The sequence below is a fragment of the Pristiophorus japonicus genome, chromosome 23 (assembly GCF_044704955.1).
Source record: "Pristiophorus japonicus isolate sPriJap1 chromosome 23, sPriJap1.hap1, whole genome shotgun sequence".
In the NCBI taxonomy this organism is placed as follows: Eukaryota; Metazoa; Chordata; class Chondrichthyes; family Pristiophoridae; genus Pristiophorus; species Pristiophorus japonicus.
Genome location: NC_091999.1, coordinates 4,525,039 through 4,553,006, shown reverse-complemented (window position 1 = coordinate 4,553,006; position 27,968 = coordinate 4,525,039). Strand labels below are relative to the sequence as shown.

Here is a 27,968-nt window from a genome sequence, read left to right as displayed (position 1 = left end):
CCGGGACCTTTCCCGAGGATGCTTGTCAACGGGAATCAGACACCGAAGGGGGTGTTGGGGAACAGGTGACTGAGAGCGGGGGCCAAAGAGGCAGCTTTGCAAGGCCCCCTTCTCGAAGGGAGTGGAGCGAGTTGGCAGGGGCGGGGGGGGGCCATTGAGAGCTCCCGCTCCTCCCCTTCCTGACTGTCTCCCCGCCTCTTCCCCCTACAACGGGAGGCTCCTGCCCCACGGGCAATGAGGAAGTGTTCCGTTTCTCTCGCCCGCCACATCCGTCTCCTCCCCCCCGCCCCAGTAATCTCTCTCTCTCTCTCTCTCTCTGTGACAGGCACTGAGGTCTCCCCTCCGCCCCACCCCACGATCCGGGGAGCGGGAGATGGTGAGAGGGTCCTCGAGAAGCCTGGGCTGAAGGTGAGGTGTGCGGGGGTCCGGCGGGGCAAGAGGGGAGGGGCTCGGGCAGGGGGGGGGGCGGAGAGGGGAGAGTCGGAGGAAGGGAAGCAAGGGAGAGAGAGAGAGAGAGAGAGAGAGCGACAAAACGTTGGGCAAGTTTGCGAGGAGTGGAACACCTCCACACCCTGTTGTAACCCGCGAGGACCAGGGATCCCCAATTAGCCTGGCTCTCCTGAGGGTCCTCGGAGTATCTGTGACCAGCTCGTGTTCGAGCCTGCACAGGGGCAGGCCACAGCATGGTACAGACAGCGGCATTCTGTCCACACACAGCATACACAACTCACAGCTCTCTTTCGGTGTAACTCTCTCTCTCTCTCTCTGTCGTTCTCTATATCTCTCCCTCTCTCTCTCTGTGACACTCTGTCTCTCTCTCTCCCTCTCTGCCTCTCTCTCTCTCTCTCTCTCTCTCTCTGTCTCTCTCGCTCCCTATCTCTCTCTGTCTCTCTGCCTCTTTCTCTTTCTCTCTGTCTCTCTCTCTCTCTGTCTTTCTCTCTGCCTCTCTCTGTTTCTGTCTCTCTCTCTCTCTGTCTTTCTCTCTGCCTTGCTCTCTCTCTCTCTCTCTCTCCCTATCTCTCTCTGTCTCTCTCTCTCTCTCTGCCTCTTTCTCTTTCTCTCTCTCTGTCTCTCTCTCTCTTTCTCTCTGCCTCTCTCTGTCTCTGTCTCTCTCTCTCTCTCTCTCTCTCACACACACACTCTCTGTCTCCTCTCTCTCTCTCTCTCTATGTAGCGCTCTCACACTCGCTCTCTCTCTCTCTCTCTCTCTGTCTCTGTAACTCTCTCTCTCTCACACTCTCTGTCTCCTGTCTCACTCTCTCTCTCTCTCTCTCTCACACACACTCTCTGTCTCCTCTCTCTCTCTCTCTCTATGTAACTCTCTCACACTCGCTCTCTCTCTCTCTCTCTCTCTGTCTCTGTAACTCTCTCTCTCTCACACTTTCTGTCTCCTGTCTCTCTCACTCTCTCTCTCTCTATGTAACTCTCTCACACACACTCTCTCTCACTCTGTCTCTCTCTCTCTCTCTCTGCCTCTCACTCTCTCACTCTCTCTCTCTCTCTCTCTTTCTGTGATTCTCTCTCTCTCTCTCACGCTCTGTCTCTCTGTGTGTGCCCTAGTTACTAATCCTTCTGATGTACAAATCAATCCAGGGAAAACCATATCCCCGGTTGCTCTACTTTAAAGCAAGATTTGCCCAGTTCACGGAGCCTTGTGTCCTCGGCCAGCACTGTCGATGCAACAGATGGTGCAGCTGTTGTTAACCCCCCAACCCACCCCCTCCCCGAGGGAAGCCTCTCCTGACACTCAACACCACTCCAATTAAAAGGGGAAGGACGCGCTCTTAAAGCTCCATTGCGATTGGCCAAAACACTTGTTTCTCCGACCCCAGCCTGCTCGACCTTGACGTGCACTCGGGAGGGAGGGGCTTTGGGGGTTTGTCATCTGTGGTTGGACATATTCTTGGAGGTTTCATCGTCCCGCCCGATTGGATAGTTGGCGCGCCACAGCGCTGCTTGATTGGCTGAGCCTGCTGTTAATCAAACGGAGGCTGCATCCTGATTGGTGCCACCGAAAAGGTTACTGCACAAGATTAAAGTTCACGGGGTTGGGGGTAATATGTTAGCATGGAGGGAGGATTGGCTAACTAACAGAGAACAGAGAGTCGGGATAAATGGTTCATTCTCGGGTTGGCAATCAGTAACTAGTGGGGTGCCGCAGGGATCAGTGCTGGGACCCCAACTATTTACAATCTATATTAACGACTTGGAAGAAGGGACTGAGTGTAACGTAGCCAAGTTTGCTGACGATACAAAGATGGGAGGAAAAGCAATGTGTGAGGAGGACACAAAAAATCTGCAAAAGGACATAGACAAGCTAAGTGAGTGGGCAGAAATTTGGCAGATGGAGTATAATGTGGGAAAGTGTGGGGTTATCCACTTGGACAGGAAAAAATAGAAAAGCAAATTATAATTTAAATGGAGAAAGATTGCAAAGTGCTGCAATACAAAGGGACCTGGGGGTTCCTTGTGCATGAAACACAAAAGGTTAGTATGCAGGTACAGCAAGTGATCAGGAAGGACAATGGTATCTTGGCCTTTATTGCAAGGGGGATGGAGTATAAAAGCAGGGAAGTCTTGCTACAACTGTACAGGGTATTGGTGAGGCCACACCTGGAGTACTGCGTGCAGTTTTGGTCTCCTTATTAAAGGATATACTTGCATTGGAGGCTGTTCAGAGAAGGTTCACTCGGTTGATTCTGGGAATTGACTTATGAGGAAAGGTTGAGGAGGTTGGGCCTCTACTCATTGGAATTCAGAAGAATGAGAGGTGATCTTATTGAAACGTATAAGATTATGAGGGGTGCTTGACAAGGTGGATGCAGAGAGGATGTTTCCACTGATGGGGGAGACTAGAACTAGGGGGCATGGTCTTAGAATAAGGGGCCGCCCATTTAAAACTGAGATGAGGAGGAATTTCTTCTCTCAGAGGGTTGTAAATCTGTGGAATTCTCTGCCCCAGAGAGCTGTGGAGGGCTGGGTCATTGAGTATATTTAAGGTGGAGATAGACAGATTTTTGAGCGATAAGGGAGTGAAGGGTTATGGGGAGCGGGCGGGGAAGTGGAGCTGAGTCCATGATCGGATCAGCCATGATCGTATTGAATGGCGGAGCAGGCTCGAGGGGCCGAATGGCCGACTCCTGCTCCTATTTCTTATGTTCTTATGACATCACGCATGCCCTGATTGGATGCCGAGCGCCATACTTTTTCTACCGTGCCTTGAACATCACACATTATGTTCTCCCCCTCAGCCCCCTCTGTTCCAAAGAAAACGACCCCAGCCTATCCAATCTGTCCTCATCGCTAAAATTCTCCAGTCCTGGTAACATCCTGGTAAATCTCCTCGGTACCCTCTCCAGAGCAATCAAGTCCTTCCTGTAATGTGGTGACCAGAACTGTGCACGCAGTACTCCAGCTGTGGCCTAACCAGCGTTTTTAAACAGTTCAAGCATAACCTCCCTGCTCTTATATTCTGTGCCTCGGCTAATAATGGCAAGTATTCCGTGTGCCTTCTTAACCACCTTATCCACCTGGCCTGCTACCTTCAGAGATCTGTGGACCTGCACTCCCAGGTCCCTCAGTTCCTCCACACCTCTCAGTGTCCGACCATTTAATGTGTATTCCCTCGCCTTGTTAGCCCTCCCCAAATGCATTACCTCACACTTATAAGAACATAAGAAATAGGAGCAGGAGTCGGCCATTCGGACCCTCGAGCCTGCTCCGCCATTCAATACGATCATGGCTGATCCGATCATGGACTCAGCTCCACTTCCCCGCCCGCTCCCCATAACCCTTCACTCCCTTATCGCTCAAAAATCTGTCTCTCTCCACCTTAAATATACTCAATGACCCAGCCTCCACAGCTCTCTGGGGCAGAGAATTCCACAGATTTACAACCCTCTGAGAGAAGAAATTCCTCCTCATCTCAGTTTTAAATGGACGGCCCCTTATTCTAAGACCATGCCCCCTAGTTCTAGTCTCCCCCATCAGTGGAAACATCCTCTCTGCATCCACCTTGTCAAGCCCCCTCATAATCTGATACTTTTCGATAAGATCACCTCTCATTCTTCTGAATTCCAATGAGTAGAGGCCCAACCTCCTCAACCTTTCCTCGTAAGTCAACCCCCTCATCCCCGGAATCAACCGAGTGAACCTTCCCTGAACTGCAAGTATATCCTTTCGTAAATACGGTTCAAATTATCCGGATTGAATTCCATTTGCCGCTGTTCTGCCCACCTGACCAGTTCATTGATATCTTCCTGCAGTCCGCAGTTTTATTCTTCATTTTCAACCACACGGCCTACTTTAGTGTCATCTGCAAACTTCTTAATCATACCCCCTTACATTCAAGTGCAAGGCACTGAGTTCTTGCGTTGTGGGTTGCAGGGTGAGGATGGCAGTGAGCGCGAAGGGCGTGGGCCTGGTGGTCGTCACGGAGACCCAGCTGACGGACAGGAGGGAGGTCGGATCCGGGGGCTTTGGCACCATCCAACGAGCCCGGCACACGGGCTGGGGCATCGACGTGGCCCTCAAGGTGCTCCACGGGAGCACCGACCGATGGTAAGCTCAACAGTCGGTACTGAGGGAGCGCCGCACTGTCGGAGGGGGCAGTACTGAGGGAGCGCCGCGCTGTCGGAGGGGCAGTACTGAGGGAGCACCGTACTGTCGGAGGGGCAGTACTGAGGGAGCGCCGCGCTGTCGGAGGGGCAGTACTGAGGGAGCACCGCACTGTCGGAGGGGCAGTACTGAGGGAGCGCCGCACTGTCGGAGGGGCAGTACTGAGGGAGCGCCGCACTGTCGGAGGGGCAGTACTGAGGGAGCGCCGCACTGTCGGAGGGGCAGTACTGAAGGAGACGTACTGTCAGAGGAACAGTACTGAGGGAGCACCGCACTGTCGGAGGGGCAGTACTGAGGGAGCGCCGCACTGTCGGAGGGGCAGTACTGAGGGAGCGCCGCACTGTCGGAGGGGCGGTACTGAGGGAGCGCCGCACTGTCGGAGGGGCAGTACTGAGGGAGCGCCGCACTGTCGGAGGGGCAGTACTGAGGGAGCGCCGCACTGTCGGAGGGGCCGTCTTTCGGATGAGATGTTAATCTGTGGCCCCATCTGCCCTCTCAAGTGGATGTAAAAGTAGTATGGTAGAGCGGGAGAGATCTGTACAGGCGCTGATACTGAGACACACATGGGCCGTACAGTACCAGGCCGGAGTGAATCGTTTACCCGGTGCCTCTCTCATCTGTCTCCCTTTCCCCGGCAGTGCAGCGAACAAAGACCTCCTACGCGAGGCAGAGCTGATGAACAGCCTGCGTTTCCCGAATGTGATGTGCCTGCTCGGACTGTACCGGGAGCAGAACAAGCCACTGGGGATCGTGATGGAATTCATGGAGGGCGGCTCCCTGGCCTCACTGCAGGAGCGGGTGACCCTGCCCTGGCCCCTGAGGGCCCGTCTCATCCACCAGGTGGCCCTGGGCATGAACTATCTCCACGGGCTGGACCCCCCGCTCCTCCACCTCGACCTCAACCCCAGGAACGTGCTGCTGGATGATGGACTCCGCGCCAAGGTGAGGCCCCGCGCCCTCTGACCTCATCGCCAAGATGAGGCCCCTCCCCCTTGACCGCATCACCAAGGTGAGGCCCCTCCCCCGTGAGCTCATCACCAAGGTGAGGCCCCTCCCCCTGACCACATCACCAAGGTGAGGCCCCTCCCCCGTGAGCTCATCACCAAGGTGAGGCCCCTCCCCCTGACCACATCACCAAGGTGAGGCCCCTCCCCCTGACCGCATCACCAAGGTGAGGCCCCTCCCCCTTGACCGCATCACCAAGGTGAGGCCCCTCCCCCTTGACCGCATCACCAAGGTGAGGCCCCTCCCCCGTGAGCTCATCACCAAGGTGAGGCCCCGCGCCCTCTGACCTCACTGCCAAGATGGAGCCCCGGGCCCTGACCTCATCGCCAAGGTGAGGCCCCTCCCCCGTGACCGCATCACCAAGGCGAGGCCCCTCCCCCTGACCACATCACCAAGGTGAGGTCCCGCCGCCCCCCCCAACCTCATTGCAGTGAGGTCCCACGCCCTCTGACCTCCATCCCAATGTGAGGCCCTGCCACCTGACCTCTATGCCAAGTTGACCTCCAGCAACTCGAGCACATAAATCTCGGTTGACACTCCCAGTGCAGTGCTGAGGGAGCGCCGCACTGTCGGAGGTGCCGTCTTTTGGATGAGACGTTAAACCGAGGGCCCCGTCTGCTGTCTCAGGTGGACCTAAAAGTTTCTTCGACCTTGGCTCTGCCCTTACCCCAGCCCCCCACCACAGCAGAGCTGTCTCTGCCTCAATAGCCCCTCGCAAGTCTTCCCTCCCATAATCCCACCCAGCCTGAGGGTCAATGTAGCCAATCCACATCCTCCCCTCCCGCCCACCCTCATCCCCAGTGAGCTGAGCCAACGCCTTAACTTTCTGATGTGTGAGGGGGGGGGGAGGTGCGAAAAGGTCATTGGAAGGGTCATGACCCCTAACCTCAATGACATTGAGTTTGACCAATGAGTGAGGGGGGGTTCAGTGAAGGGGACTTGACTCCCATAAGGTGTCAGCTGTGGAGGTGCCGTCTTTCGGATGAGACGTCAAACCGAGGCCCCGTCTGCTCTCTCGGGTGGACGTAACCGATCCCATTGTCACTATTTCGAAGAAGAGCAGAGTGTTATCCTGGGAGTGTTTGATGGGACAGAGTAGAGGGAGCTTTACTCTGTATCTAACCCCCTGTACCTGCCCTGGGAGTGTTTGATGGGACAGAGTAGAGGGAGCTTTACTCTGTATCTAACCCCCTGTACCTGCCCTGGGAGTGTTTGATGGGACAGTGTAGAGGGAGCTTTACTCTGTATCTAACCCCGTGTACCTGCCCTGGGAGTGTTTGATGGGACAGTGTAGAGGGAGCTTTACTCTGTATCTAACCCCGTGCTGTAACTGCCCTGGGAGTGTTTGATGGGACAGTGTAGAGGGAGCTTTACTCTGTATCTAACCCCGTGCTGTACCTGCCCTGGGAGTGTTTGATGGGACAGTGTAGAGGGAGCTTTACTCTGTATCTAACCCCGTGCTGTACCTGCCCTGGGAGTGTTTGATGGGACAGTGTAGAGGGAGCTTTACTCTGTATCTAACCCTGTGCTGTACCTGCCCTGGGAGTGTTTGATGGGACAGTGTAGAGGGAGCTTTACTCTGTATCTAACCCCGTGCTGTACCTGCCCTGGGAGTGTTTGATGGGACAGTGTAGAGGGAGCTTTACTCTGTATCTGACCCCGTGCTGTACCTGCCCTGGGAGTGTTTGATGGGACAGTGTAGAGGGAGCTTCACTCTGTATCTAACCCCCTGTACCTGCCCTGGGAGTGTTTGATGGGACAGTGTAGAGGGAGCTTCACTCTGTATCTAACCCCCTGTACCTGTCCTGGGAGTGTTTGATGGGACAGTGTAGAGGGAGCTTCACTCTGTATCTAACCCCCTATACCTGCCCTGGGAGTGTTTGATGGAACAGAGTAGAGGGAGCTTCACTCTGTATCTAACCCCCTGTACCTGTCCTGGGAGTGTTTGATGGGACAGTGTAGAGGGAGCTTTACTCTGTATCTAACCCCCTGTACCTGCCCTGGGAGTGTTTGATGGGACAGTGTAGAGGGAGCTTTACTCTGTATCTAACCCCCTGTACCTGCCCTGGGAGTGTTTGATGGGACAGTGTAGAGGGAGCTTTACTCTGTATCTAACCCCATGCTGTACCTGCCCTGGGAGTGTTTAATGGGACAGAGTAGAGGGAGCTTTATTCTGTATCTAACCCCCTTTACCTGCCCTGGGAGTGTTTGATGGGACAGTGTAGAGGGAGCTTTACTCTGTATCTCACCCGTGCTGTACCTGGCCTGGGAGTGTTTGATTGGACAGTGTAGAGGGAGATTTACTCTGTATCTAACCCCCTGTACCTGTCCTGGGAGTGTTTGATGGGACAGTGTAGAGGGAGATTTACTCTGTATCTAACCCCGTGCTGTACCTGCCCTGGGAGTGTTTGATGGGACAGTGTAGAGGGAGCTTTACTCTGTATCTAACCCCGTGCTGTACCTGCCCTGGGAGTGTTTGATGGGACAGTGTAGAGAGAGCTTTACTCTGTATCTAACCCCGTGACCTGGGAGTAGGATTTGTAGGATTGTAGGATTTGTGGTTCTCGTATTGAACTGTTCAGCCACCTAAGGACTCATTCTAAGTGTGGAAGCAAGTCTTCCTCGATTCCAAGGGACTACCTATGATGTGTGCGAACATGTATGTATGTGTGTGAGTGTGAGTATGTATGTATGTATGTGTGTGTGTGAGTGTGTGTGTGTGTGAATATATATGTATGTGTGTGAATATGTATGTATGTATGTGTCTGTGTGTGTGAGTATGTGTGTGTGAGAATGTATGTATGTATGTGCCTGTGTGCATGAGTATGTATGTATGTGTCTGTGTGTGTATGTGTGTGTGAGTATGTATGTATGTGTCTGTGTGTGTGTATGTGTGTGTGAGTATGTATGTATATGTCTGTGTGTGAGTATGTGTGTGTGAGTATGTATGTATGTGTCTGTGTGTGTGTGTCTGTGTGTGTGAGAATGTATGTATGTATTTATGTGTCTGTGTGTGTGAGTATGTATGTATGTGTCTGTGTGTGTGAGTCTATGTGTGTGAGTATGTATGTGTGTATGTGTCTGTGTGTGTATGTGTCTTGTGTCTGTGAGTCTGTATGTGGGTGTGAGTGTGAGTATGTGTGTAGGTGTGAGTGTGTGTGTTGGTATGAGTGTGAGTATGTGTGTGGGTGTGAGTGTGAGTTCGTGTGCGGGTGTGAGTGTGACTTTGTGTGTGGGTGTGAGTGTGAGTATGTGTGCGGGTGTGGGTGTGAATATGTGTGTGGGTGTGAGTGTGAGTATGTGTGCAGGTGTGGGTGTGAGTATGTGTGTGAGTGTGAGTGTGTGTGTGTGGGTGTGAGTGTGAGTCTGTGTACGGGTGTGAGTGTGAGTATATGTGTGGGTGTGAATGTGAGTATGCGTGTGGGTGTGAGTGTGAGTATGTGTGCGGGTGTGAGTGTGAGTATGTATGTGAGTATGTGTGTCGGTGTGGGTGTGAGTATGTATGAGGGTGTAAGTGTGAGTATGTGTGTGGGTGTGAGTGTGAGTATGTGTGCGGGTGTGAGTGTGAGTCTGTGTGTGGGTGTGAGTGTGAGTATGTGTGTGGGTGTGAGTGTGAGTATGCGTGTGAGTATGTGTGTGAGTGTGAGTGTGAGTATGTGTGTGGGTGTGGGTGTGAGTATGTATGAGGGTGTGAGTGACGAATGTATTTGTGCGGGTGTGAGTGTGCGTATGTGTGCGGGTGTGAGTGTGAGTATGTGTGTGGGTGTGAGTGTGAGTATGTGTGTGGGTGTGAGTGTGAGTATGTGTGTGGGTGTGAGTGTGAGTATGCGTGTGAGTATGTGTGTGAGTGTGAGTGTGAGTATGTGTGTGGGTGTGAGTGTGAGTATGTGTGTGAGTGTGAGTGTGAGTATGTGTGCGGGTGTGAGTGTGAGTCTGTGTGTGGGTGTGAGTGACGAATGTATTTGTGCGGGTGTGAGTGTGAGTATGTGTGCGGGTGTGAGTGTGAGTATGTGTGTGGATGTGAGTGTGAGTATGTGTGCGGGTGTGAGTGTGAGTACATGTGTGGGTGTGAGTGCGAGTATGTGTGTGGGTGTGAGTGTGAGTACGTGTGCGGGTGTGAGTGTGAGTATGGGTGTGGGTGTGAGTGTGAGTATGTGTACGGGTGTGAGTGTGAGTATGCGTGTGGGTGTGAGTGTGAGTTTGTGTGCGGGTGTGAGTGTGAGTACGTGTGTGGGTGTGAGTTTGTGTGTGGGCGTGAGTGTGAGTCTGTGTGTGGGTGTGAGTGTGAGTCTCTGTGTGGGTGTGAGTGTGAGTCTGTGTGTGGGTGTGTGTGTGAGTATGTGTGTGGGTGTGAGTGTGAGTCTGTGTGTGGGTATGAGTGTGAGTATGTGTGTGGGTGTGAGTGTGAGTCTGTGTGTGGGTGTGAGTGTGAGTACGTGTGTGGGTGTGAGTGTGAGTTTGTGTGCGGGTGTGAGTGTGAGTACGTGTGTGGGTGTGAGTTTGTGTGTGGGTGTGAGTGTGAGTATGTGTGCGGGTGTGAGTGTGAGTATGTGTGCGGGTGTGAGTGTGAGTCTGTGTGTGGGTGTGAATGTGAGTATGTGTGCGGGTGTGAGTGTGAGTATGTGTGCGAGTGTGAGTGTGAGCCTGTGTGTGGGTGTGAGTGTGAGTATGTGTGTGGCTGTGAGTATGTGTGTTTGTGTGAGTGTGAGTATGTGTGTGGGTGTGGGTGTGAGTATGTGTGTGGGTGTGAGTGTGAGTCTGTGTGTGGGTGTGAGTGTGAGTATGTGTGCGGTTGTGAGTGTGAGTCTGTGTGTGGGTATGAGTGTGAGTATGTGTGTGTGTGTGAGTGTGAGTCTCTGTGTGGGTGTGAGTGTGAGTCTGTGTGTGGGTGTGTGTGTGAGTATGTGTGTGGGTGTGAGTGTGAGTCTGTGTGTGGGTATGAGTGTGAGTATGTGTGTGGGTGTGAGTGTGAGTCTGTGTGTGGGTGTGAGTGTGAGTATGTGTGTGGCTGTGAGTATGTGTGTGGGTGTGAGTGTGAGTATGTGTGTGGCTGTGAGTATGTGTGAGGGTGTGAGTGTGAGTACGTGTGTGGGTGTGTGTTTGAGTACGTGTGTGGGTGTGTGTTTGAGTATGTGTGTGGCTGTGAGTATGTGTTTGGGTGTGAGTGTGAGTACGTGTGTGTGAGTGTGAGTCTGTGTGTGGGTGTGTGTGTGAGTATGTGTGTGGGTGTGAGTGTGAGTCTGTGTGTGGGTATCAGTGTGAGTATGTGTGTGGGTGTGAGTGAGTCTGTGTGTGGGTGTGAGTGTGAGTATGTGTGTGGCTGTGAGTATGTGTGTGGGTGTGAGTGTGAGTATGTGTGTGGCTGTGAGTATGTGTGTGGGTGTGAGTGTGAGTACGTGTGTGGGTGTGTGTTTGAGTATGTGTGTGGCTGTGAGTATGTGTTTGGGTGTGAGTGTGAGTACGTGTGTGTGTGCGTGTGAGTGTGTGTGTGGGTGTGAGTGTGAGTGTGAGTCTGTGTGTGGGTGTGAGTGTGAGTATGTATGCGGCTGTGAGTGTGTGTGTGGGTGTGGGTGTGAATGTGAGTGTGAGTATGTGTGTGGGTGTGAGTGTGAGTACGTGTGCGAGTGTGAGTATGTGTGTGGGTGTGAGTCTGTGTGCGGGTGTGAGTGTGAGCCTGTGTGTGGGTGTGAGTGTGAGTACGTGTCCGGGTGTGAGTGTGAGTATGCGTGCGTGTGTGAGTGTGAGTGTGTGTGTGGGTGTGAGTGTGAGTACGTGTGCGAGTGTGAGTACGTGTGCGAGTGTGAGTATGTGTGTGGGTGTGAGTGTGCGTGCGGGTGTGAGTGTGAGTGTGTGTGCGGGTGTGAGTGTGAGTACGTGTGCGGGTATGAGTGTGAGTATGTGTGCGGGTGTGAGTGTGAGTATATGTGTGGGTGTGAGTGTGAGTATATGTGTGGGTGTGAGTGTGAGTCTGTGTGTGGGTGTGAGTGTGAGTATATGTGTGGGTCTGAGTGTGAGTCTGTGTGTGGGTGTGAGTGTGAGTATGTGTGTGGGTGTGAGTGTGAGTATGGGTGTGGGTGTGAGTGTGAGTATGTGTGTGGGTGTGAGTGTGAGTACGTGTGTGGGTGTGAGTTTGTGTGTGGGTGTGAGTGTGAGTATGTGTGCGGGTGTAAGTGTGAGTACGTGCGTGGGTGTGAGTGTGAGTCTGTGTGTGAGTGTGAGTGTGAGTATGTGTGTGGGTGTGAGTGTGAGTATGTGTGCGGGTGTGAGTGTGAGTCTGTGTGTGGGTGTGAATGTGAGTATGTGTGCGGGTGTGAGTGTGAGTATGTGTGCGAGTGTGAGTGTGAGCCTGTGTGTGGGTGTGAGTGTGAGTATGTGTGTGGCTGTGAGTATGTGTGTTTGTGTGAGTGTGAGTATGTGTGTGGGTGTGGGTGTGAGTATGTGTGTGGGTGTGAGTGTAAGTCTGTGTGTGGGTGTGAGTGTGAGTATGTGTGCGGTTGTGAGTGTGAGTCTGTGTGTGGGTATGAGTGTGAGTATGTGTGTGTGTGTGAGTGTGAGTCTCTGTGTGGGTGTGAGTGTGAGTCTGTGTGTGGGTGTGTGTGTGAGTATGTGTGTGGGTGTGTGTGAGTCTGTGTGTGGGTATGAGTGTGAGTATGTGTGTGGGTGTGAGTGTGAGTCTGTGTGTGGGTGTGAGTGTGAGTATGTGTGTGGCTGTGAGTATGTGTGTGGGTGTGAGTGTGAGTATGTGTGTGGCTGTGAGTATGTGTGAGGGTGTGAGTGTGAGTACGTGTGTGGGTGTGTGTTTGAGTACGTGTGTGGGTGTGTGTTTGAGTATGTGTGTGGCTGTGAGTATGTGTTTGGGTGTGAGTGTGAGTACGTGTGTGTGGGTGTGAGTGTGTGTGTGGGTGTGAGTGTGAGTCTGTGTGTGGGTGTGAGTGTGAGTCTGTGTGTGGGTGTGTGTGAGTATGTGTGTGGGTGTGAGTGTGAGTCTGTGTGTGGGTATGAGTGTGAGTATGTGTGTGGCTGTGAGTATGTGTGTGGGTGTGAGTGTGAGTCTGTGTGTGGGTGTGAGTGTGAGTATGTGTGTGGCTGTGAGTATGTGTGTGGGTGTGAGTGTGAGTATGTGTGTGGCTGTGAGTATGTGTGTGGGTGTGAGTGTGAGTACGTGTGTGGGTGTGTGTTTGAGTATGTGTGTGGCTGTGAGTATGTGTTTGGGTGTGAGTGTGAGTACGTGTGTGTGTGGGTGTGAGTGTGTGTGTGGGTGTGAGTGTGAGTGTGAGTCTGTGTGTGGGTGTGAGTGTGAGTATGTATGCGGCTGTGAGTGTGTGTGTGGGTGTGAATGTGAGTGTGAGTATGTGTGTGGGTGTGAGTGTGAGTACGTGTGCGAGTGTGAGTATGTGTGTGGGTGTGAGTCTGTGTGCGGGTGTGAGTGTGAGCCTGTGTGTGGGTGTGAGTGTGAGTACGTGTCCGGGTGTGAGTGTGAGTATGCGTGCGTGTGTGAGTGTGAGTGTGTGTGTGGGTGTGATTGTGAGTATGTGTGCGAGTGTGAGTACGTGTGCGAGTGTGAGTATGTGTGTGGGTGTGAGTGTGCGTGCGGGTGTGAGTGTGAGTATGTGTGCGGGTGTGAGTGTGAGTCTGTGTGTGGATGTGAGTGTGAGTATATGTGTGGGTGTGAGTGTGAGTCTGTGTGTGGGTGTGAGTGTGAGTATGTGTGTGGGTGTGAGTGTGTGTGCGGGTGTGAGTGTGAGTACGTGTGCGGGTATGAGTGTGAGTATGTGTGCGGGTGTGAGTGTGAGTATATGTGTGGGTGTGAGTGTGAGTATATGTGTGGGTGTGAGTGTAAGTCTGTGTGTGGGTGTGAGTGTGAGTATATGTGTGGGTCTGAGTGTGAGTCTGTGTGTGGGTGTGAGTGTGAGTATGTGTGTGGGTGTGAGTGTGAGTATGGGTGTGGGTGTGAGTGTGAGTATGTGTGTGGGTGTGAGTGTGAGTATGTGTGAGTGTGAATCTGTGTGCAGGTGTGAGTGTGAGTCTGTGTGTGGGTGTGAGTGTGAGTCTGTGTGTGGGTGTGAGTGTGAGTATGTGTGTGGGTGTGAGTGTGAGTATGTGTGCGGGTGTGAGTGTGAGTACGTGTGCGGGTATGAGTGTGAGTATGTGTGCGGGTGTGAGTGTGAGTATATGTGTGGGTGTGAGTGTGAGTATATGTGTGGGTGTGAGTGTGAGTCTGTGTGTGGGTGTGAGTGTGAGTATATGTGTGGGTCTGAGTGTGAGTCTGTGTGTGGGTGTGAGTGTGAGTATGTGTGTGGGTGTGAGTGTGAGTATGGGTGTGGGTGTGAGTGTGAGTATGTGTGTGGTTGTGAGTGTGAGTCTGTGTGTGGGTATGAGTGTGAGTATGTGTGTGTGTGTGAGTGTGAGTCTCTGTGTGGGTGTGAGTGTGAGTCTGTGTGTGGGTGTGTGTGTGAGTATGTGTGTGGGTGTGAGTGTGAGTCTGTGTGTGGGTATGAGTGTGAGTATGTGTGTGGGTGTGAGTGTGAGTCTGTGTGTGGGTGTGAGTGTGAGTATGTGTGTGGCTGTGAGTATGTGTGTGGGTGTGAGTGTGAGTACGTGTGTGTGGGTGTGAGTGTGTGTGTGGGTGTGAGTGTGAGTCTGTGTGTGGGTGTGAGTGTGAGTCTGTGTGTGGGTGTGTGTGAGTATGTGTGTGGGTGTGAGTGTGAGTCTGTGTGTGGGTATGAGTGTGAGTATGTGTGTGGCTGTGAGTATGTGTGTGGGTGTGAGTGTGAGTATGTGTGTGGGTGTGAGTGTGAGTCTGTGTGTGGGTGTGAGTGTGAGTATGTGTGTGGCTGTGAGTATGTGTGTGGGTGTGAGTGTGAGTATGTGTGTGGCTGTGAGTATGTGTGTGGGTGTGAGTGTGAGTACGTGTGTGGGTGTGTGTTTGAGTATGTGTGTGGCTGTGAGTATGTGTTTGGGTGTGGGTGTGAGTGTGTGTGTGGGTGTGAGTGTGAGTGTGAGTCTGTGTGTGGGTGTGAGTGTGAGTATGTATGCGGTTGTGAGTGTGTGTGTGGGTGTGGGTGTGAATGTGAGTGTGAGTATGTGTGTGGGTGTGAGTGTGAGTACGTGTGCGAGTGTGAGTATGTGTGTGGGTGTGAGTCTGTGTGCGGGTGTGAGTGTGAGCCTGTGTGTGGGTGTGAGTGTGAGTACGTGTCCGGGTGTGAGTGTGAGTATGCGTGCGTGTGTGAGTGTGAGTGTGTGTGTGGGTGTGATTGTGAGTACGTGTGCGAGTGTGAGTACGTGTGCGAGTGTGAGTATGTGTGTGGGTGTGAGTGTGCGTGCGGGTGTGAGTGTGAGTATGTGTGCGGGTGTGAGTGTGAGTCTGTGTGTGGATGTGAGTGTGAGTATATGTGTGGGTGTGAGTGTGAGTCTGTGTGTGGGTGTGAGTGTGAGTATGTGTGTGGGTGTGAGTGTGTGTGCGGGTGTGAGTGTGAGTACGTGTGCGGGTATGAGTGTGAGTATGTGTGCGGGTGTGAGTGTGAGTATATGTGTGGGTGTGAGTGTGAGTATATGTGTGGGTGTGAGTGTGAGTCTGTGTGTGGGTGTGAGTGTGAGTATATGTGTGGGTCTGAGTGTGAGTCTGTGTGTGGGTGTGAGTGTGAGTATGTGTGTGGGTGTGAGTGTGAGTATGGGTGTGGGTGTGAGTGTGAGTATGTGTGTGGGTGTGAGTGTGAGTATGTGTGAGTGTGAATCTGTGTGCAGGTGTGAGTGTGAGTCTGTGTGTGGGTGTGAGTGTGAGTATGTGTGCGGGTGTGAGTGTGAGTACGTGTGCGGGTATGAGTGTGAGTCTGTGTGCGGGTGTGAGTGTGAGTATGTGTGTGGGTGTGAGTGTGAGTATGTGTGTGGGTGTGAGTGTGAGTCTGTGTGTGGCTGTGAGTGTGAGTCTGTGTGCGGGTGTGAGTGTGAGTCTGTGTGTGGGTGTGAGTGTGAGTCTGTGTGCGGGTGTGAGTGTGAGTCTGTGTGTGGGTGTGAGTGTGAGTGTGTGTGCGGGTGTGAGTGTGAGTCTGTGTGTGGGTGTGAGTGTGAGTCTGTGTGTGGGTGTGAGTGTGAGTCTGTGTGTGGGTGTGAGTGTAAGTATGTGTGTGGGTGTGAGTGTGAGTCTGTGTGTGGGTGTGAGTGTGAGTCTGTGTGTGGGTGTGAGTGTGAGTCTGTGTGCGGGTGTGAGTGTGAGTCTGTGTGCGGGTGTGAGTGTGAGTACGTGTGCGGGTGTGAGTGTGAGTATGCGTGTGGGTGTGAGTGTGAGTATGTGTGTGGGTGTGAGTGTGAGTATGTGTGTGGGTGTGAGTGTGAGTCTGTGTGCGGGTGTGAGTGTGAGTATGTGTGTGGGTGTGAGTGTGAGTCTGTGTGTGGGTGTGAGTGTGAGTATGTGTGCGGGTGTGAGTGTGAGTATGTGTGTGGGTGTGAGTGTGAGTATGTGTGTGGGTGTGAGTGTGAGTATGTGTGTGAGTGTGAGTCTGTGTGTGGGTGTGAGTGTGCGCCTGTGTGTGGGTGTGAGTGTGAGTATGTGTGTGGGTGTGAGTGTGAGTCTGTGTGCAGGTGTGAGTGTGAGTATGTGTGTGGGTGTGAGTGTGAGTCTGTGTGCGGGTGTGAGTTTGTGTGTGGGTGTGAGTGTGAGTCTGTGTGTGGGTGTGAGTGTGAGTCTGTGTGTGGGTGTGAGTGTGAGTCGGTGTGTGGGTGTGAGTGTGAGTTTGTGTGCGGGTGTGAGTGTGAGTATGTGTGTGGGTGTGAGTGTGAGTTAGTGTGCGGGTGTGAGTGTGAGTATGTGTGCGGGTGTGAGTGTGAGCCTGTGTGTGGGTGTGAGTGTGAGTATGTTTGCGGGTGTGAGTGCGAGCCTGTGTGTGATTATGTGTGCGGGTGTGAGTGTGAGTCTGTGTGTGGGTGTGAGTGTGAGTACGTGTGTGGGTGTGAGTGTGAGTATGTGTGTGGGTGTGAGTGTGAGTATGTTTGCGGGTGTGAGTGCGAGCCTGTGTGTGATTATGTGTGCGGGTGTGAGTGTGAGTCTGTGTGTGGGTGTGAGTGTGAGTATGTGTGCGGTTGTGAGTGTGAGCCTGTGTGCGGGTGTGAGTGTGAGCCTCTGTGTGGGTGTGAGTGTGATTATGTGTGCGGGTGTGAGTGTGAGTCTGTGTGCGGGTGTGAGTGTGAGTCTGTGTGTGGGTGTGAGTGTGAGTATGTGTGTGGCTGTGAGTATGTGTGTGGGTGTGAGTGTGAGTATGTGTGTGGGTGTGGGTGTGAGTATATGTGTGGGTGTGAGTGTGAGTCTGTGTGTGTGTGAGTATGTGTGTGGGTGTGAGTATGTGTGTGGGTGTGAGTGTGAGTACGTGTGTGGGTGTGTGTTTGATTGTGTGTGTGGCTGTGAGTATGTGTTTGGGTGTGAGTGTGAGTACGTGTGTGTGTGTGGGTGTGAGTGTGTGTGTGGGTGTGAGTGTGAGTGTGAGTCTGTGTGTGGGTGTGAGTGTGAGTATCTGTGTGGCTATGAGTGTGTGTGTGGGTGTGAGTGTGAGTGTGAGTATGTGTGTGGTTGTGAGTGTGAGTATGTGTGTGGGTGTGAGTGTGAGTATGTATGCGGCTGTGAGTGTGTGTGTGTGTGTGGGTGTGAGTGTGAGTGTGAGTATGTGTGTGGGTGTGAGTGTGAGTACGTGTCCGGGTGTGAGTGTGTGTATGCGTGCGTGTGTGAGTGTGAGTGTGTGTGTGGGTGTGAGTGTGAGTACGTGTGCGAGTGTGAGTATGTGTGTGGGTGTGAGTGTGTGTGCGGGTGTGAGTGTGAGTACGTGTGCGGGCGTGTGTGTGAGTCTGTGTGTGGGTGTGAGTGTGAATATGTGTGCGGGTGTGAGTGTGAGTGTGAGTGTGTGTGCGGGTGTGAGTGTGAGTACGTGTGTGGGTGTGAGTGTGAGTATGTGTGCGGTTGTGAGTGTGAGCCTCTGTGCGGGTGTGAGTGTGAGTGTGAGTCTGTGTGTGGGTGTGAGTGTGAGTACGTGTGTGTGTGTGGGTGTGAGTGTGTGTGTGGGTGTGAGTGTGAGTGTGAGTCTGTGTGTGGGTGTGAGTGTGAGTATCTGTGTGGCTATGAGTGTGTGTGTGGGTGTGAGTGTGAGTGTGAGTATGTGTGTGGTTGTGAGTGTGAGTATGTGTGTGGGTGTGAGTGTGAGTATGTATGCGGCTGTGAGTGTGTGTGTGTGTGTGGGTGTGAGTGTGAGTGTGAGTATGTGTGTGGGTGTGAGTGTGAGTACGTGTCCGGGTGTGAGTGTGTGTATGCGTGCGTGTGTGAGTGTGAGTGTGTGTGTGGGTGTGAGTGTGAGTACGTGTGCGAGTGTGAGTATGTGTGTGGGTGTGAGTGTGTGTGCGGGTGTGAGTGTGAGTACGTGTGCGGGCGTGTGTGTGAGTCTGTGTGTGGGTGTGAGTGTGAATATGTGTGCGGGTGTGAGTGTGAGTGTGAGTGTGTGTGCGGGTGTGAGTGTGAGTACGTGTGTGGGTGTGAGTGTGAGTATGTGTGCGGTTGTGAGTGTGAGCCTCTGTGCGGGTGTGAGTGTGAGTGTGAGTCTGTGTGTGGGTGTGAGTGTGAGTATGTGTGCGGTTGTGAGTGTGAGCCTCTGTGTGGGTGTGAGTGTGAGTGTGAGTCTGTGTGCGGGTGTGCGGGTGTGAGTGTGAGTCTGTGTGCGGGTGTGAGTGTGAGTGTGAGTCCGTGTGCGGGTGTGAGTGTGAGTCTGTGTGCGGGTGTGAGTGTGAGTCTGTGTGCGGGTGTGAGTGTGAGTCTGTGTGCGGGTGTAAGTGTGAGTGTGAGTCTGTGTGTGGGTGTGAGTGTGAGTCTGTGTGAGGGTGTGAGTGTGAGTATGTGTGCGGGTGTGAGTGTGAGTATGTGTGTGGATGTGAGTGTGAGTACATGTGTGGGTGTGAGTGTGAGTATGTGTGCGGGTGCGAGTGTGAGTACGTGTGTGGGTGTGAGTGTGAGTCTGTGTGCGGGTGTGAGTGTGAGTACGTGTGCGGGTGTGAGTGTGAGTCTGTGTGCGGGTGTTTGTGTGAGTATGTGTGCGGGTGTGAGTGTGAGTCTGTGTGGGTGTGAGTGTGAGTGTGAGTCTGTGTGTGGGTGTGAGTGTGAGCCTGTGTGCGGGTGTGAGTGTGAGTCTGTGTGCGGGTGTGAGTGTGAGTATATGTGCGGGTGTGATTGTGAGTTTGTGTGTGGGTGTGAGTGTGAGACTGCTTGTGGGTGTGAGTGTGAGTTTGTGTGTGGGTGTGAGTGTGAGTGTGAGTCTGTGTGTGGGTGTGAGTGTGAGTCTGTGTGTGGGTGTGAGTGTGAGTCTGTGTGTGGGTGTGAGTGTGAGTCTGTGTGCGGGTGTGAGTGTGAGTCTGTGTGTGGGTGTGAGTGTGAGCCTGTGTGCGGGTGTGAGTGTGAGTCTGTGTGTGGGTGTGAGTGTGAGTCTGTGTGTGGGTGTGAGTGTGAGTATGTTTGTGGGTGTGAGTGTGAGTACGTGTGTGGGTGTGAGTGTGAGTCTGTGTGCGGGTGTGAGTGTGAGTATGTGTGTGGGTGTGAGTGTGAGTCTGTGTGTGGGTGTGAGTGTGAGTATGTGTGCGGGTGTGAGCGTGAGTCTGTGTGCGGGTGTGAGTGTGAGTATGTGTGTGGGTGTGAGTGTGAGTGTGTGTGTGGGTGTGAGTGTGAGTATGTGTGTGAGTGTGAGTGTGAGTATGTGTGTGGGTGTGAGTGTGAGTCTGTGTGCGGGTGTGAGTGTGAGTATGTGTGTGGGTGTGAGTGTGAGTCTGTGTGCGGGTGTGAGTGTGAGTCTGTGTGTGGGTGTGAGTGTGAGTCTGTGTGTGGGTGTGAGTGTGAGTCTGTGTGTGGGTGTGAGTGTGAGTTTGTGTGCGGGTGTGAGTGTGAGTCTGTGTGCGGGTGTGAGTGTGAGTATGTGTGTGGGTGTGAGTGTGAGTCTGTGTGTGGGTGTGAGTGTGAGTCTGTGTGCGGGTGTGAGTGTGAGTATGCTTGCGGGTGTGAGTGCGAGCCTGTGTGTGATTATGTGTGCGGGTGTGAGTGTGAGTATATGTGTGGGTGTGAGTGTGAGTATGTGTGTGGGTGTGAGTGTGAGTCTGTGTGTGGGTGTGAGTGTGAGTCTGTGTGCGGGTGTGAGTGTGAGTATGCTTGCGGGTGTGAGTGCGAGCCTGTGTGTGATTATGTGTGCGGGTGTGAGTGTGAGTCTGTGTGTGGGTGTGAGTGTGAGTACGTGTGTGGGTGTGAGTGTGAGTATGTGTGCGGGTGTGAGTGTGAGCCTGTGTGTGATTATGTGTGTCGGTGTGAGTGTGAGTATATGTGTGGGTGTGAGTGTGAGTATGTGTGTGGGTGTGAGTGTGAGTATGTGTGTGGGTGTGAGTGTGAGTCTGTGTGTGGGTGTGAGTGTGAGTACGTGTGTGGGTGTGAGTGTGATTATGTGTGTGGGTGTGAGTGTGAGCCTGTGTGTGGGTGTGAGTGTGAGTATGTGTGCGGGTGTGAGTGTGAGTATGTGTGCGGGTGTGAGTGTGAGTATGTGTGCGGGTGTGAGTGTGAGCCTCTGTGTGGGTGTGAGTGTGAGTGCGTGTGTGGGCGTGAGTGTGAGTATGTGTGTGGGTGTGAGTGTGAGTATGTGTGCGGGTGTGAGTGTGAGTATGTGTGCGGGTGAGAGTGTGAGCCTGTGTGTGGGTGTGAGTGTGAGTATGTGTGCGGGTGTGAGTGTGAGTACGTGTGGGGGTGTGAGTGTGAGTATGTGTGTGGGTGTGAGTGTGAGTATGTGTGTGGGTGTGAGTGTGAGTATGTGTGCGGGTGTGAGTGTGAGCCTCTGTGTGGGTGTGAGTGTGAGTACGTGTGGGGGTGTGAGTGTGAGTATGTGTGTGGGTGTGAGTGTGAGCCTCTGTGTGGGTGTGAGTGTGAGTGCGTGTGGGGGTGTGAGTGTGAGTCTGTGTGTGGGTGTGAGTGTGAGTATGTGTGTGGGTGTGAGTGTGAGTCTGTGTGTGGGTGTGAGTGTGAGTCTGTGTGTGGGTGTGAGTGTGAGTACGTGTGCGGGTGTGAGTGTGAGTCTGTGTGTGGGTATGAGTGTGAGTATGTGTGTGGGTATGAGTGAGTCTGTGTGTGGGTGTGAGTGTGAGTATGTGTGCGGTTGTGAGTGTGAGTGTGAGTCCGTGTGCGGGTGTGAGTGTGAGCCTCTGTGTGGGTGTGAGTGTGAGTGTGAGTCTGTGTGCGGGTGTGCGGGTGTGAGTGTGAGTCTGTGTGCGGGTGTGAGTGTGAGTGTGAGTCCGTGTGCGGGTGTGAGTGTGAGCCTCTGTGTGGGTGTGAGTGTGAGTGTGAGCCTCTGTGTGGGTGTGAGTGTGAGTGTGAGTCTGTGTGCGGGTGTGAGTGTGCGTGTGAGTCTGTGTGCGGGTGTGAGTGTGTGTACGTGTGTGGGTGTGAGTGTGAGTGTGAGTCCGTGTGCGGGTGTGAGTGTGAGTCCGTGTGCGGGTGTGAGTGTGAGTCTGTGTGCGGGTGTGAGTGTGAGTGTGAGTATGTGTGTGGGTGTGAGTGTGAGTACGTGTGCGGGTGTGAGTGTGAGTCTGTGTGCGGGTGTGAGTGTGAGTCTGTGTGCGGGTGTGAGTGTGAGTACGTGTGGGGGTGTGAGTGTGAGTATGTGTGTGGGTGTGAGTGTGAGTATGTGTGTGGGTGTGAGTGTGAGTACGTGTGGGGGTGTGAGTGTGAGTATGTGTGTGGGTGTGAGTGTGAGTATGTGTGTGGGTGTGAGTGTGAGTATGTGTGCGGGTGTGAGTGTGAGCCTCTGTGTGGGTGTGAGTGTGAGTACGTGTGGGGGTGTGAGTGTGAGTATGTGTGTGGGTGTGAGTGTGAGCCTCTGTGTGGGTGTGAGTGTGAGTGCGTGTGGGGGTGTGAGTGTGAGTCTGTGTGTGGGTGTGAGTGTGAGTATGTGTGTGGGTGTGAGTGTGAGTCTGTGTGTGGGTGTGAGTGTGAGTCTGTGTGTGGGTGTGAGTGTGAGTACGTGTGCGGGTGTGAGTGTGAGTCTGTGTGTGGGTATGAGTGTGAGTATGTGTGTGGGTATGAGTGAGTCTGTGTGTGGGTGTGAGTGTGAGTATGTGTGCGGTTGTGAGTGTGAGTGTGAGTCCGTGTGCGGGTGTGAGTGTGAGTGTGAGTCCGTGTGCGGGTGTGAGTGTGAGCCTCTGTGTGGGTGTGAGTGTGAGTGTGAGCCTCTGTGTGGGTGTGAGTGTGAGTGTGAGTCTGTGTGCGGGTGTGCGGGTGTGAGTGTGAGTCTGTGTGCGGGTGTGAGTGTGAGTGTGAGTCCGTGTGCGGGTGTGAGTGTGAGCCTCTGTGTGGGTGTGAGTGTGAGTGTGAGCCTCTGTGTGGGTGTGAGTGTGAGTGTGAGTCCGTGTGCGGGTGTGAGTGTGAGTCTGTGTGCGGGTGTGAGTGTGCGTGTGAGTCTGTGTGCGGGTGTGAGTGTGTGTACGTGTGTGGGTGTGAGTGTGAGTGTGAGTCCGTGTGCGGGTGTGAGTGTGAGTCCGTGTGCGGGTGTGAGTGTGAGCCTGTGTGCGGGTGTGAGTGTGCGTGTGAGTCTGTGTGCGGGTGTGAGTGTGTGTACGTGTGTGGGTGTGAGTGTGTGTACGTGTGTGAGTGTGAGTGTGAGTCCGTGTGCGGGTGTGAGTGTGAGTCCGTGTGCGGGTGTGAGTGTGAGTCTGTGTGCGGGTGTGAGTGTGCGTGTGAGTCTGTGTGCGGGTGTGAGTGTGTGTACGTGTGTGGGTGTGAGTGTGTGTACGTGTGTGAGTGTGAGTGTGAGTCCGTGTGCGGGTGTGAGTGTGAGTGTGAGTCTGTGTGCGGGTGTGAGTGTGTGTACGTGTGCGGGTGTGAGCATGGGGAAGAGTGACGTCACCAAGGTCCAGGTCGGTGATTGGAGTGTGGGCAGATCCCGCAGGAGCGGCGCGAGATTGTCGCGGGACGTGATGGGGGCCAGGGGGAGGCGAGAGTTCGGGGCCAGGGTCCCAGGCCCAGCCCACACTGTGTGCGATATGTGGGCGCACTGGGCCCCGTGCAGCAGAGCAGGTCTCCGGTGGTCCTGGTTAACCCTTGCCCCTGGACCAAGGCCTCGCTCTGTCAAGCCCCGTGTGGTGTCTGGTGTACAACGGCCACCCCACGATAAACAAACCCACCCACAGGCATCGCCCACCCTTCAGGATGTAGTTCAGGATCTGGAACATCGGGTCCTTCATTGGAACATCTGTGAACGCATCCTTTTATTGGCGCGGGCGCAAGTCAGCCTCGTTTCGAAGGACCGCCTGTGATGATGATGAGAGGGAGCCTTACTCCGTATCTGTGGGTTGCGCTGGGCGGGAGGGCGTGTCCGCCGAGGGGCTGGGGGGGTGGGAAGCGTTGGATCAATCACTCTGGCCTCCTGATTTGAGCACTGATGGGGTCCCGTTGCAGGTGGCCGACTTCGGCCTGTCCAAGCTGAAGCAGATCGTGTCGAGCGAGCACTCCAGCAGCCTCGCTGGGACCCTGGAATACCTCCCGCCGGAGGCCTTGGCATCCGACATCAATCAGTACAAAGCCGCGGGCAGCACCGACGTTTACAGGTCAGTGAGGTCCCATCGTGACCATCCCCCCCTCCCCCGCACCACACAACCCCTCCCCCCTTTCGCATCAGGAAGGGGAAAGGACCAGACATAAGAGCGGGTGGGTAAGGCGGTTACGAAGGCGTACGGAATGCTTGCCTTTATTACCCGAGGCATAGAATACAAGAACAGGGGGGGGGGTGGTTCTGCTTGAACTGTAGGAAACACCGGTTAGGCCACAGCTGGAGTACTGCGTGCAGTTCGAGAAACATAGAAACATAGAAAATAGGTGCAGGAGTAGGCCATTCGGCCCCTCGAGCCTGCACCACCATTCAATGAGTTCACGGCTGAATAAGCAACTTCAGTACCCCATTCCTGCTTTCTCGCCATACCCCTTGATCCCCCGAGTAGTAAGGACTACATCTAACTCCTTTTTGAATATATTTAGTGAATTGGCCTCAACAACTTTCTGTGGTAGAGAATTCCACAGGTTCACCTCTCTCTGGGTGAAGAAGTTTCTCCTCATCTCGGTCCGAAATGGCTTACCCCTTATCCTTAGACTGTGACCCCTGGTTCTGGACTTCCCCAACATCGGGAACATTCTACCTGCGTCCAACCTGTCTAAACCCATCAGAATTTTAAACGTTTCTATGAGGTCCCCTCTCACTCTTCTGAACTCCAGTGAATACAAGCCCAGTTGATCCAGTCTTTCTTGATAGGTCAGTCCCGCCATCCCGGGAATCAGTCTGGTGAACCTTCGCTGCACTCCCTCAATAGCAAGAATGTTCTTCCTCAAGTTAGGAGACCAAAACTGTACACAGTACTCCAGGTGTGGCCTCACCAAGGCCCTGTACAACTGTAGCAACACCTCCCTGCCCCTGTACTCAAATCCCCTCGCTATGAAGGCCAACATGCCATTTGCTTTCTTAACCGCCTGCTGTACCTGCATGCCAACCTTCAATGACTGATGTACCATGACACCCAGGTCTCGTTGCACCTCCCCTTTTCCGAATCTGTCACCATTCAGATAATAGTCTGTCTCTCTGTTTTTACCACCAAAGTGGATAACCTCACATTTATCCACATTATACTTCATCTGCCGTGCATTTGCCCACTCACCTAACCTATCCAATTCACCATGCAGCCTCATAGCATCCTCCTCGCAGCTCACACTGCCACCCAACTTAGTGTCATCTCACACTGCCAACCAATTTCTAGTCACCACATTACAGGAAGGACGTGATTGCACTGGAGAGGGTACAGAGGAGATTTACCAGGATGTTGCTGGGACTGGAGGATTTTAGCGATGAGGAAAGATTGGATAGGCTGGGGTTGTTTTCTTTGGAACAGAGGGGGCTGATGGGAGACCTTTTAACCAATAAGGGAATTAAGGGTTACGGGGAGCGGGCGGGTAAGTGGAGCTGAGTCCACGGCCAGATCAGCCATGATCTTGTTGAATGGCCGAGCAGGCTCGAGGGGCTAGATGGTCTACTCCTGTTCCTAATTCTTATGTTTTGTTCTTATTGAGGTGTCTAAAACGATGAGGGGCCTGGATAGAGTGGATAGGACGGACCTGTTTCCCTGGGCAGAGAGGTCAACAACCAGGGGGGACAGATTGAAAGTAATTGGGGGGGGAGGTTTAGAGGGGATTTGAGGGGAAATGTCTTCACCCAGAGGGTGGTGGGGGTCTGGGGCGGAACTCACAGCCTGAAAGGGGGGGGGTAGAGGCAGAAACCCTCACCACATTTGGATGTGCACCTGAAGTGTCGTAGCCCACAGGGCTCCGGACCCAGAGCGGGAAAGTGGGATTAGGCCGGGTAGCCTCTTGGTCGGCCGGAATGGACACGATGGGCCGAATGGCCTCCTTCCGTGCTGTAAATTTCTGTGATTCGATAACTGTCAGAGTGCAGTGTCATCGTGTATAAAGAAAGAAAGACTCGCATTTATATAGCGCCTTTCACGACCACCGGACGTCTCAAGGCGCTTTACAGCCAACGAAGTACTTTTGGAGTGTCGTCACTGTTGTCATGTGGGAAACGGCAATTTGCGCACAGCAAGCTCCCACACACAGCAATGTGATAATGACCCAGATAATCTGTTTTTGTTATGTTGATTGAGGGATAAATATTGGCCCCAGGACCCCGGGGATAACTCCCCCTGCTCTTCTTCAAAATAGTGCCGTGGGATTTTTTATGTCCACCTGAGAGAGCAGACGGGGCCTCGGTTTAACGTCTCATCCGAAAGACGGCCCCTCCGACAGTGCGGCACTCCCTCAGTACTGTCCCTCCGACAGCGCAGTGCGGCGCTCCCTCAGTACTGCCCCTCCGACAGTGCAGCGCTCCCTCGGGACTGCCCCTCCGACAGTGCGGCCCTCCCTCAGTACCGCCCCTCCGACAGTGCGGTGCTCCCTCGGTACTGCCCCTCCGACAGTGCGGCGCTCCCTCAGTACTGCCCCTCCGACAGTGCGGCACTCCCTCGGTACTGCCCCTCCGACAGTGCGGCACTTCCTCGGTACTGCCTCTCCGACAGTGCGGCGCTCCCTCAGTACTGCCCCTCCGACAGTGCGGCGCTCCCTCAGTACTGCCCCTCCGACAGTGCGGCGCTCCCTCAGTACTGCCCCTCCGACAGTGCGGCGCTCCCTCAGCACTGCCCCTCCGACAGTGCGGCGCTCCCTCAGCACTGCCCCTCCGACAGTGCGGCGCTCCCTCAGCACTGCCCCTCCGACAGTGCGGCGCTCCCTCAGCACTGCCCCTCCGACAGTGCGGCACTCCCTCAGTACTGCACTGGGCGTGTCAGCCTGGATTTAGGTGCTCGAGTCCCTGGAGTGACCCTTGAACCCACAACCTTCTGACTCAGAGGCGAGGGTGCTGCCCACTGAGCCACGGCTGACAACAGATGGGAGTTAAGACCCTCTTCACCGAACCCCCTCATTCATTGGTCGAACTCAGTGTCGTTGGGGTCAGCAGGGGTCATGACCCTTACAGTGACGTACCTCTCCTACCCCATATGGGAAGTTTGTAGGTTCAAGACCCACTCCAGGCACATTATCCTCGGCTGACACTCCCAGTGCAGGGCTGAGGGAGTGCCGCACTGTCGGAGGTGCCGTCTTTCGGATGTGACGTTAAACCGAGGGCCCCCGTCTGCTCTCTCAGGAGGATGTAAAAGATCCCACGGCTACTATTTCGAAGAAGAGCAGGGGGGAGTTCCCCCCGGTGTCCTGGGGCCGATATTAATCCCTCAATCAACATAACAAGAACAGATTATCCGGGTCATTATCACATTGCTGTGTGTGGGAGCTTGCTGTGCGCAAATTGGCTGCCACGTTAGATTGACGCACAGAGGGGAGGGGGGGTTGGGATTGTGGGAGGGAGTACTATCGAGACAGAGACAGCTCTGGCCTGGTTGTGACGTGGGGGGGGTGCGCGTGTGGGGTAGTATGAAGGCGGCGGTAAGGTTGAAAGGTCAGTCAGCGAGTGGGTGTGGGGTCAAAGGTCAACGTCCATACTTGGCCGTTATAGGCCGCATTTCGTAACGGCGTCCGCCTCGCTCGGGAATGCCAACGTTCCCCGCCGGTTGCCAGCGGCCAGAGTCCTGGGGTAGAAAATGGGCGACCTCAACGCCATTTTGGGGAGTGCGGAGGGGGGTCACGACCCCAGTGAGCGCCCTCACGCCCCGCCTCCCCCCACCCCCCCCCCCCCACTCTCACCGACTGACTCACCTCCGCTCCCATCGCACTGCGTGTTACAAGGGAACGAGGAACAGGATTTGTGAAGGGGGAAATGTGAAAGGAGCTGGAGGGTAGGGAATGGGAAAGGGATTTCGGCCAAGCAGCCATCGTCAAAGAGCTGGGACTGGCAGGGCCATGATGGGATGGAAGGCCACTTTCAGTGCTCTGAATGGCGTCCCACATGGAAGTGTAGGGTGTGGGGGGGGCGGAGGTGGGAGGTTTGGGGGGGGGGTGAAGGTCCTCTCTCTCTGATGGGAGAACCGAGTGGGGTCGGTAGGTCAGACACTGACCTTTCACCCTGTGGTGACCTTGGGGTCAACTCCAGCCCCAGGTAGTGGGGGAGCGGAGGGATGAAAGTCTTCTCTCTCCGAGGTTGGCACTGGGTGGGGGGGGGGTCAGTGGGTCAACAACAACAACAACTTTGATTTATACAGCGCCTTTAACATCGTGAAACGTCCCAAGGCGCTTGACAGGAGCGTTATGGGATTAAGAAATTTGACATCGAAGTGAAATTAGGGCAGGTGACCAAAAGCACGGTCAAAGAGGCAGGTTTTAAGGAGCGTCTTGAAGGAGGAGAGAGAGGTAGAGAGGCGGAGAGGTTCAGGGAGGGAGTTCCAGAGCTTGGGGCCCAGGCAACAGAAGGCACGGCCACCGATGGTGGAGCGATTATAATCAGGGATGGTCAAGAGGGTAGAATTAGAGGAGTGTAGACATCTCGGGGGGTTGTGGGGCTGGAGGAGATTACAGAGATAGGGAGGGGGCGAGGGCCGTGGAGGGATTTGTAAACAAGGATGAGAATTTTGAAATCGAGGCGTTGTTTAACCGGGAGCCAATGTAGGTCAGCGAGCACAGGGGGTGATGGGTGAGCGGGACTTGGTGCGAGTTAGGACACGGGGGCAGGAGCACAGTGGGGTGATGGGTGAGCGGGACACGGTGCGAGTTAGGACACGGGGCAGCGAGCACAGGGAGTGATGGGTGAGCGGGACTGGGTGTGAGTTAGGACATGGGGCAGAGAGCACAGGGGGTGGTGGGTGAGTGGGAC

The 27,968-nt window shown here is 54.1% G+C and overlaps 1 protein-coding gene across 2 annotated transcripts in view; it reads left to right on the top strand.

Annotated features, from left to right (window-relative positions):
* Positions 1-215: 215 nt before the first annotated feature.
* The window catches only part of LOC139235280 (receptor-interacting serine/threonine-protein kinase 3-like), a 52,052-nt gene continuing 24,299 nt past the window's right edge, over positions 216-27,968 (top strand). The window contains exons 1-4 of one of the 2 annotated variants that reach the window (XM_070866421.1): positions 216-408; positions 4,387-4,560; positions 5,256-5,559; positions 23,072-23,220. In XM_070866421.1, coding sequence (XP_070722522.1) covers positions 4,394-4,560; positions 5,256-5,559; positions 23,072-23,220 — 620 coding nt within the window. In that variant the 5' untranslated portion in view covers positions 216-408; positions 4,387-4,393. Of the gene's footprint in view, positions 409-519; positions 687-4,386; positions 4,561-5,255; positions 5,560-23,071; positions 23,221-27,968 lie in introns of those variants that run through there. The other variant, XM_070866422.1, reaches the window with a different exon arrangement.